Consider the following 10,793-nt stretch of genomic DNA (forward strand, 5'->3'; position numbering starts at 1 on the left):
CCACCCTCCTTTTGAAGCTTCCAGTCTGTTATTCGATCTCAATCAGCATGACAGAGTGATCTCCAGCCTTGTCCTCGTCAACACTCACACCTGTGTTAACGAGAGGATCACTGACATGATGTCAGCTGGTCCTTTTGTGGCAGGGCTGAAATGAAGTGGAAATGTTTTTGGGGAATTCAGTTAATTTGCATGGCAAAGAGGGACTTTGCAATTAATTGCAATTCATCTGATCACTCTTCATAACATTCTGGAGTATATGCAAATTGTCATCATACAAACTGAGGCAGCAGACTTTGTGAAAATTAATATTTGTGTCATTCTCAAAACTTTTGGCCACAACTGTACAGTCCTGATGTAGACCAACTGTCCTATCACTTTCAGCACCACTGAAACACAGTCTGGAGCCGAGGAGGATAGAGGAATGTGTTGGGGAGCTAAAGACATACAGACAGACGATCACTCTGATTATATCGGACAGCGCTCACACTCCTAGACATTCTCGCACTGATAACAAACGGGACTCTCATGGTTTTAATGCCTTCATCCTGGTACATATGGATGTATACTAAACTCTCTACGGCAGACAAATGAGAGGTTGGTGCTATGGGATGGATTATTAAGAATAGCCCTTGTGCATCACGTGTCAAATATCTGTGTATGTCTCACACAAGACAAGTAGAAACAATCAAAATACACTGACTGTGGTCTGAAAGCGGGAACGGTATAAGCTTAGTTGACACAGTGAATACAGTGAGCATTGTATTTGACTGGGATTGAGGTGAAATGAAGAAAAGGTGGAGAAGAGATGAAGAAGAGGTTGGAAGATCAGATTGAGGTGAGATTTACTAAACATCCTCCAGGGGAGCTGTCTTCCGTGAGAAGTAGTCTACTGCCTTCCTGTTGTGGCAGTTAGATGGATATGTACAGTAACTGTTAGGAGAGAAGCAGACTGATAACAGTGCAGCCTTACTGTTGTGGCAGTTAGATGGATATGTACAGTAACAGTTAAGAGTAGCAGACTGATAACAGTGCAGCCTAGTGGCAGAGGAACAAAGAACAAACACACACAGCACAGCTACGGTTGTGTGTGTTTATATTTGTACAAGAGAACAGGATGCTGCACGTAGGCACACTGCACACGATGAGCGGGAACCTTTGTAGCCTCACACAAACCCCCCCCTGTGTCCCTTTGCCAGGGGAAGCGTTTGGCAGGCGCAACCACTGCCCGCATTTGGCTGTGACACTCATCTCCTCCATCCCTCCATCCTTCCCTCCCCCTTACTCCTGCTCAGTCTCCCCGTTCACAAGGCCAGCTGCACGCACACACACACGCATACACAAGTTGGTGACACTTCATTGTGGGGGTTAAAACAAAGGCTACATCGCTTTCACCCAGAGCAGTGTCCTCAAACAACTGTAAAACTGGAGTGATGCTGTGATTGATGGGGAGCTGAAACCCTTGATCCAGTCACCCTTTAGCTACAGGGCAAACACAATACTCAGTCTGCAATCAGACGCATACACACACTCAAAATCACACACACACACACACACACACACACACACACACACACACACACACACACACACACACACACACACACACACACACACACACACACACACACACACACACACACACACACACACACACACACTCACACACACACCTTTCTCTCTGTTTAATTCCTCTGTGAACCTTCAGTGATAATGTCATTGCCAAGTTTCCCTTTGTCAGAGGGATCAATATCTGATCATTGTCCTTGAATCTAACACTCCCACACACTCCCACCAGAACGTCTGACTATCTGAATCAGATATATGCCATAGGGAACATTTAGGATTAAGCTGTAGGAAGCAACAACAAGCCTACACACGCATGCACGCAGACAGGTCACCCGTGATACAAGTCAGTATTCGACGTTCATCCATGTCTGAGGACACCGGGAGATGATGTGGGAACCGGCCGCTAGGGGCAATAGTGAGCGCTGTTACAACAATGTAGGTGTCAGTGTTGTGGACTGGGATGGTGGTTGGCTGTTAACACCTGCCTCTGATTCCAAAGGTTGCAAGTTTGAATCCAGCGATTGAAAGTTGGTTTTGATATTTTTGTTTTAGGCCTATCCCAAACCTTAACCCTTACCTTAACAATTCAGAGTTAATACCTAACCTTAACCCTTACCTTAACCATTCAGAGTTAATACCTAACCTTAACCCTTACCTTAACCATTCAGAGTTAATACCTAACCTTAACCCTTACCTTAACAATTCAGAGTTAATACCTAACCCTTACCTTAACCATACAGAGTTAATACCTAACCTTAACCCTTACCTTAACCATACAGAGTTAGTACCTAACCTTAACCCTTACCTTAACCATTCAGAGTTAGTACCTAACCTTAACCCTTACCTTAACCATACAGAGTTAATACCTAACCTTAACCCTTACCTTAACCATACAGAGTTAGTACCTAACCTTAACCCTTACCTTAACCATTCAGAGTTAGTACCTAACCTTAACCCTTACCTTAACCATACAGAGTTAATACCTAACCTTAACCCTTACCTTAACCATTCAGAGTTAATACCTAACCTTAACCCTTACCTTAACCATACAGAGTTAATACCTAACCTTAACCCTTACCTTAACCATTCAGAGTTAATACCTAACCTTAACCCTTACCTTAACCATTCAGAGTTAATACCTAACCTTAACCCTTACCTTAACCATTCAGAGTTAGTACCTAACCTTAACCCTTACCTTAACCATACAGAGTTAATACCTAACCTTAACCCTTACCTTAACCATACAGAGTTAGTACCTAACCTTAACCCTTACCTTAACCATTCAGAGTTAGTACCTAACCTTAACCCTTACCTTAACCATTCAGAGTTAATACCTAACCTTAACCCTTACCTTAACCATTCAGAGTTAATACCTAACCTTAACCCTTACCTTAACCATACAGAGTTAATACCTAACCTTAACCCTTACCTTAACCATTCAGAGTTAATACCTAACCTTAACCCTTACCTTAACCATTCAGAGTTAATACCTAACCTTAACCCTTACCTTAACCATACAGAGTTAATACCTAACCTTAACCCTTACCTTAACCATTCAGAGTTAATACCTAACCTTAACCCTTACCTTAACCATTCAGAGTTAATACCTAACCTTAACCCTTACCTTAACCATACAGAGTTAATACCTAACCTTAACCCTTACCTTAACCATTCAGAGTTAATACCTAACCTTAACCCTTACCTTAACCATTCAGAGTTAATACCTAACCTTAACCCTTACCTTAACCATTCAGAGTTAATACCTAACCTTAACCCTTACCTTAACCATTCAGAGTTAGTACCTAACCTTAACCCTTACCTTAACCATTCAGAGTTAATACCTAACCTTAACCCTTACCTTAACCATTCAGAGTTAATACCTAACCTTAACCCTTACCTTAACCATACAGAGTTAATACCTAACCTTAACCCTTACCTTAACCATTCAGAGTTAATACCTAACCTTAACCCTTACCTTAACCATTCAGAGTTAATACCTAACCTTAACCCTTACCTTAACCATACAGAGTTAATACCTAACCTTAACCCTTACCTTAACCATTCAGAGTTAATACCTAACCTTAACCCTTACCTTAACCATTCAGAGTTAATACCTAACCTTAACCCTTACCTTAACCATACAGAGTTAATACCTAACCTTAACCCTTACCTTAACCATTCAGAGTTAATACCTAACCTTAACCCTTACCTTAACCATTCAGAGTTAATACCTAACCTTAACCCTTACCTTAACCATTCAGAGTTAATACCTAACCTTAACCCTTACCTTAACACCTCAAAATTTCACATTTGAGAAACATGGATGAAAGTCAAATTCTGACGTGAGACTGTGAGAGCTGACACCACTGATTATCGATGACCTTCAGTTGAGCATTTTACTATATTCCACTGTCTCAACTTAAACAAACAGTTCAAAGAAATACTGTGTGGTGAATTGTGACTTCCGTTAAAGGTCCGTTAAATTTATTGGTAACAATTAAGTACCTTACTGTGATTGTTTTCAATTAAAATTGTTTTAAAAAAAATAATCAAAAATTGCTTTTTAACAAATGGCAATTTCTCAAGCAAGAATTTTGCTAGGACTGTCTAGGAGTCATCTGAGTAGTGAGAGTGTATCTGAAAACTAGCTGTTATTGGCAGAGAGATTTGGACCTGTCTTTCTTAACTCATTTACAGCATTGTGATGTCACAATGGATGGCTAGAACTCCATCCCACCAAAACAGACAGACATTTCAGGCAGTCTTTTCAAACAGCTCTTACACTAAAAAGGCATTATCATAATTTTCACAATTCACAGTACTATTCCAACCTCATAGTGTGGAAATATATATAAAACACAGAAAAATCACATTTTTGACTGAACTGGGCCTTTAATATCAATTGGCAACCTTTTTCCAAAATAAGAAAAGCAGTAGGAATATGTTCTATATTGTGGAGTTTTCTTGAAATACAATGGAGCAGCACATTTGTATGTACAAATATTATGATAATTAGTTGCGTGCGTTTTTAAAAAGAATTTGTAGGAGAAAACGGAAAAAAAGAAAGAGAGATGTCAGAGAGAGGGGAGAGGTGGAGTTGAGGGAGAGCAAGCGAGGCAGAGACGGGCAGGCGACATAGCTGGGAGGGAAAGAGGAGAGATCGAGATTCAGAGGCAGAGAGTAAAAGATGGTCAAAAGTGCGTGCGGGAGAGAGAAAAAGAAAGAGAGACACAGCGGGAGTGTCAGAGAGAGAGAGGGGCTCTGAAGTGGGATGGGTAAAGGTGAGGTATCGTGTGAGTGTTTGTTTAGTGGACCTGCCGAATCCTGTGCTCTAATTGGTTAATGATGTTTTAGTGACAGCCTGTTCCCTCCCTCCCACTGCCTGGTGAGTGTGTATGTATGTGTGAGAGCAGACAGAGAGGCTGAGAAGCACAGAGGCAGTCTCTAACTCTAGCCCAATGAGCTCTCAGCCCCCCTCACACACACTCTCTCTCAGCGCTGGCTCAGGCTCCGCTTCAACACTGGGACACAGAGAGAGGCAGCAAGAGGCGGAGAAGGAGAGTAAGAGAGAGGGAGTGAGAAAGAGGAAGAGCGGGAGATCGGTAGTGTGTATGTGTGTGTGAGAGAGAGAGCACCATGGCTTTAGACCCAGGGCTCATAGCACTGCTTCTATGGACTATACCACTACAAGTACTGGGCAACGCCGGAAACAACAATAACAATGAAGGTAAAGCAGGTGTGTGTGTGTGTGTCTGTGTGTGTGTCTGTGTCTGTGTCTGCGTGCGTGCCTGTGCTTGTGTACGAAAGTGAGAGAAGGGCAGCAGGGGAATCACGTGCATACACACTGGCACTCACACACACGTTCATTCGTGTGGACAGGCGTGAATTATTTGTCTCATGCCTTCAACCAGGATTAACTTATCACATGTGGAGCTCAGCTGAAGTATGAAAGCAAGACTACCTGAAACACACACACACACACACACACACACACACACACACACACACACACACACACACACACACACACACACACACACACACACACACACACACACACACACACACACACACACACACACACACACACACACACACACACACACACACACACACACACACACACACACACACACACACACACACACACACACACACACACACACACACACAAACATTCCATCAAGCCCTATCTGAACTTCCTATCTGTTAGAAAGTTCATCCTGGCAAAGTGCAATACCTTATGGGGATGCCTGGTGTGTGTGTGCTGTTGAGTCTATGTGCGTGTTTTCGCACATGCAGAGATAGCTCATATTGCTTGGTTATGCATGAACTGGTGTATGAGTGTGTATCTGCATGAGAGAGATTGGATACGTGCGTCGCATGCCATCTAAGTACAATATTTCCTCAACAAAACGTTTTCTTGGAAAAAGCATGTAAACCAATCAGCAATGGGCAGTAGGCCAGGGATAGAAGATTACCGAGACATTGATTGTTGTGTTCAGTGACTAAATGACACAGGGACAACATGCAGTAGATTCCAATAATCATGCTTCAAGTCCGTAGTCTAGAGTCCTCAGTAGAATAGACCACGATGATGACCAAATCACCTGAGAGGAATCAGGAATTCCTTTTGTTTGACAGTCTGCAGGACTGAAGGACAGTTTTCCTTTAGTTGGAAACTGTTCATGATAAAACTATGAGCTGAATCACTGTGTTTCTGACGGTGTCCCAAGACAACAACAGATGCTAGGAAAAACAATTCCATCCATAACCGTGTGAGAAATATCAGGGTTTGTTTTTGTCCTTCTTCTTGTCCTCCGTCCTACAATCTCGTGGCAGCATCTGTTTGTTTTCACTTGTTAAACTTGTGTCGCTCATCCTCTGTGTCCCCTGTGTGCATGGGTGTGAGCGTGCGTGTTTGACCCAGTGTGTGCACACATCCGTGCGTGCATGCTTGTATGTGTGTGTGTCTGTGTGTGCGTGTGTGTGTGACAGGATGGGTCTGTTCTTGTCATGCGTCTTGTCTCCTGAGACTCAGAGCAGGTCTTGGCGTGACTGTCAGAGCTCTCGCCCCGCTGGCAACATCAGCTTAACACTGCCCAGGAAAGAGTGATGGAGAGAGAGAGGGAGAGAGGATGGTGGAGAGATTTCAGTATTTATCTCAGAACAGAGAGAAAGCACAGAGGAGAGAGGGATGACGGGGGAAAGGAAGGATGGCAGTTTATCCTCAGTTTAGAGCAGTGAAGAAAGGACGGAGAGAGAAGGAGAGAGGAGGGCTCTTAAGGTCAGTGATAGGCTGTGAGGATAGAAAGAGAGAGGAGAGCTCTAAGGTCAGTGATAGGCTGTGAGGATAGAAAGAGAGAGGAGGGCTCTAAGGTCAGTGATAGGCTGTGAGGATAGAAATAGAGAGGAGAGCTCTTAAGGTCAGTGATAGGCTGTGAGGATAGAAAGAGAGAGAAGATGTTGAGACAACAAAGTAGGAGCCCCCCCTTCTCTTTCCATCGATATCCCCGTCTAGAAGCTAGCAATGATTACAAAAACACAACAGACAAATGTGTATAGTTATCTGTTCCTCCACTTAAATGATACCATATACAGTACATAGACTATAACCACTCATTGTTCCACTACTAGTTTCAAGTTCCTGCTTTCAGTAGGAGATGCAGTGTTTGTGATCTAGTCTGAATTCTCACCTGCTGATCACGCAACCCCCGTGACCCCAATGACACTAGTGGAGGCTGGCTGCAGGGCATTGGCCTGCTCAATCACACACTGTACGCCACCTCCTTATAATACTATAGTACTGTACATTGCAACAGGATATACAAAAAGAGAATAGGGGGTTACAGAATTAGCATATTTCATTTCATTTAAAAAAGTTTTCATTGTAAATGTGGTTTTAGGAAAAAGTATTTATATATCTAAAGTAGATAAACATGGATCATGCAACCCCTAATTGCCTGGAAGAAGAGGCCTTTTATAATGTTTCTGTCAAATGTTCTATTTTAAATACATTTGATTTTGTTGATCAACATCCAAATAACTCACAATTATTGTGTTCTGTATTTGTATTCATTTAAACATTCCAATGATAAGCCCCTCTGAATCAGTACCACTCTGAATCAGTTCCACTCTGAATCAGTACCACTCTGAATCAGTTCCACTCTGAATCAGTACCACTCTGAATCAGTTCCACTCTGAATCAGTTCCACTCTGAATCAGTACCACTCTGAATCAGTTCCACTCTGAATCAGTACCACTCTGAATCAGTTCCAGTCTGAATCAGTTCCAGTCTGAATCAGTTCCAGTCTGAATCAGTTCCACTCTGAATCAGTTCCACTCTGAATCAGTTCCAGTCTGAATCAGTTCCAGTCTGAATCAGTTCCAGTCTGAATCAGTTGCAGTCTAAATAAGTACCACTCTGAATCAGATCCATAACTAGTGTTTCTCATCTACATTCATATTATTATTCAATTCATAACTTGTTCAATTACTTTACAGTTCTTAATTATGGTTAATTTCAACAGATATCCTAAAAATAAATGTAACTGTCAATTTGAAATATTCAATTTGTTCTTTGAGATGGAATATTCAGATAAATGATATAGAATGTATTATACATATGAACATTTCATTTATTCATCAGAAAATGTCCTGTTATGTAATAAATACATGGTTCATGTATTTCTGATTACATTGTATTAACTAATTGCTAGATGATGAATATAATGTGATCATGATATATATAACATGATCATGTTTTTTAATAATAATTGTATGTATCTCAATGTAATTCTATTTTACTCCAAATCATACTGTCAAATAGTTAAAACACTTGCCTAGTTAAATAAGGGTTAAAAATAAATATCTATGTAATTTTGTGAAATATTACATAGATAGTTATGCCAATGTTAATTTGGCCTACGGTTGACAATGGATTGATTTATTTACAGTGGGGTGCGAAATGAATGAATGAGTGAGAATGCTACAGAGGGTCACATATCAAGACATGCTAACCTCCCATGATATTGAAATGGTGAGAGGTTAGCACTGGGGTATGATCTTTGACCCTCTGTCATTTTCTCACTGATCATTATTCACGATTCATTCAGGATTATCCATAATCATGGTAGCATCCACATTCATGTAGAAGTGTTTAGAAACATATTATATTCTTATTTACAATGAAAGTGACTCCAAATTGACACAATACATTATTAGCCATTCATTTCTATTGGGCACAAAATAATCTGAAGCACAACAAAACGAACTGCAAATGCATCCAACACGTTTGTAGAGTCACACGCTTGATGTAGGCATTTCGTGTTGGGAGTATGGGACCAAATACTACCCTTTTGACTACTTTATTTATAAGAATCTTCAGGGGTGTCAATCATTTTGACCCCTGCCTTTTACATTTTCTTCTCTGAGAAATTGTATTAGTACATAATAATATCATTTCCCAAAAATGTTTAACATACAATATAGCTCAGTATTTGAATGAGTTATTTTATATAGTTACTTTTGCTCATCTTTATTAAGGGTGTCAATAATGTTTGACCCAAATGTATGTGTATCATAAACCCCATATCATCAATGCATATGTACGTATATACAAAGAGAGGAGATAAAACATAGAACATGGTTTTGCAATTATCCAACTTATTAATATTGTTTAACATTAATTCTGTAAAAGATTTTCTGATAAAAATCTTACAATGGCACCAAATCTTTTTGGGGGGATAATTATAATTTGATAATTAAAAAACAGCATTTCATCTCTAGAGATGTTCCCCAGACAGCAGATTCCTTTTTAAACACTTATGTTGGATGTTCTGACAGTTTCAGACGACAATTGCTTGGAAAAATTAATTTAACTTTTTGCTGGGGTTTAGCTTAAGGGCAATGACAAATATTACAAGTATACGGGAAAGCAGATAACCTTAGAAATGAAAGTAAGACGGAGAAAATGAAATGTAGTGAGGAAGTTTAAAGCTCTCAGAGACGACGGTTAGCACTCAATCAATCGTATACCTGCTTCTGATGAGGAGCACAACTCCAATTTACTAATCCTCCACACACACACACACACACACACACACACACACACACACACACACACACACACACACACACACACACACACACACACACACACACACACACACACACACACACACACACACACACACACACACACACACACACACACACACACACACACACACACACACACACACACACAACAACAACAATGTTAGCAGCTATTTTTTAAACAAAACAGACATTCTGCAGGTAAGAGAGTGATCGACACAAGTTAATTTGCAGAACATACTGAACCCTTCATTCTAAAAGCATCTTGTGTAAATTTGTTATCGAAATTCAGACACGACCATGATTGCAGACTGAGACTTGGCAGTGTTCTACCTGTGTTTGTGATTAAATCGGTTCCATGGTCTCCAGACTCCTGCAAAAGCCCACATAGGCACCGTCAGACATGTTACACTGTTATTTGACACTGTTATTTGACAGCTCATTTAAATTTGTACAGCTATTTTGACAGGCATGAATGTTTGTATTCAGCAATATTGTTTGACATGGTATTTGCCTGGCAGCAAACATATTGTCAAATGTTTCCTTGTGGGAATGCTAGTGAAGCAATCATCTACACATGGCCTAAAGGTGCACGTCAGGCCTACTGTGTTTCAGTGCACACTGAAGTAAATGCTGCATGCGTTTCTGAGCAGTCAGGCACCATAATAAGTGTGTCCATCAAAGTCTGTAGGCTGTGTGTTTGTGTGCTTGCGTGCGCGCACACGCGTGTGTGTGTTCATACTTGCATGTGTGTGTTCATATTTTGACATTTACTGACAGCTAACTTGTGTGTTTCTATAAAAGCAGGCAGAGGGTGAAATCTGAAATCAAATTCCTTCTTCCCCCTGAGAGGCAGTAATACCACTACATGATTGTAGAATATCATTGCTTATTTCTGTGTTAGTGAGAGAGAGAGAGATGAGGACATGGGGCAAGGAAATAGTTGGGAGGGGAGGAGAAAGGGGGAAAGAAATGGGAGATGGATTCCACTACGACATGAGTGTAGAATCTGTATGCATCTCTTTATCTCTCTCTTCCTTTGAATAGCAATATATGCCCTGGAAAATTCCTGACTTGAGATCCCAATTTTCTTGCAAATCTCCCATTGACATAATTGCATGATTTAGTAA

General features: G+C 40.8%; 1 protein-coding gene across 1 annotated transcript in view; it reads left to right on the forward strand.

The window, feature by feature from the left end:
- Nucleotides 1-4,748: 4,748 nt before the first annotated feature.
- Nucleotides 4,749-10,793, forward strand: part of epha8 (eph receptor A8) — a 92,207-nt gene continuing 86,162 nt past the window's right edge. The window contains exon 1 of the mRNA XM_071375024.1: nt 4,749-5,293. Coding sequence (XP_071231125.1) covers nt 5,203-5,293 — 91 coding nt within the window. The 5' untranslated portion in view covers nt 4,749-5,202. The remainder of the gene's footprint in view (nt 5,294-10,793) is intronic.

Source organism: Salvelinus alpinus, chromosome 2 (genome assembly GCF_045679555.1).
Source record: "Salvelinus alpinus chromosome 2, SLU_Salpinus.1, whole genome shotgun sequence".
In the NCBI taxonomy this organism is placed as follows: domain Eukaryota; kingdom Metazoa; phylum Chordata; class Actinopteri; order Salmoniformes; family Salmonidae; genus Salvelinus; species Salvelinus alpinus.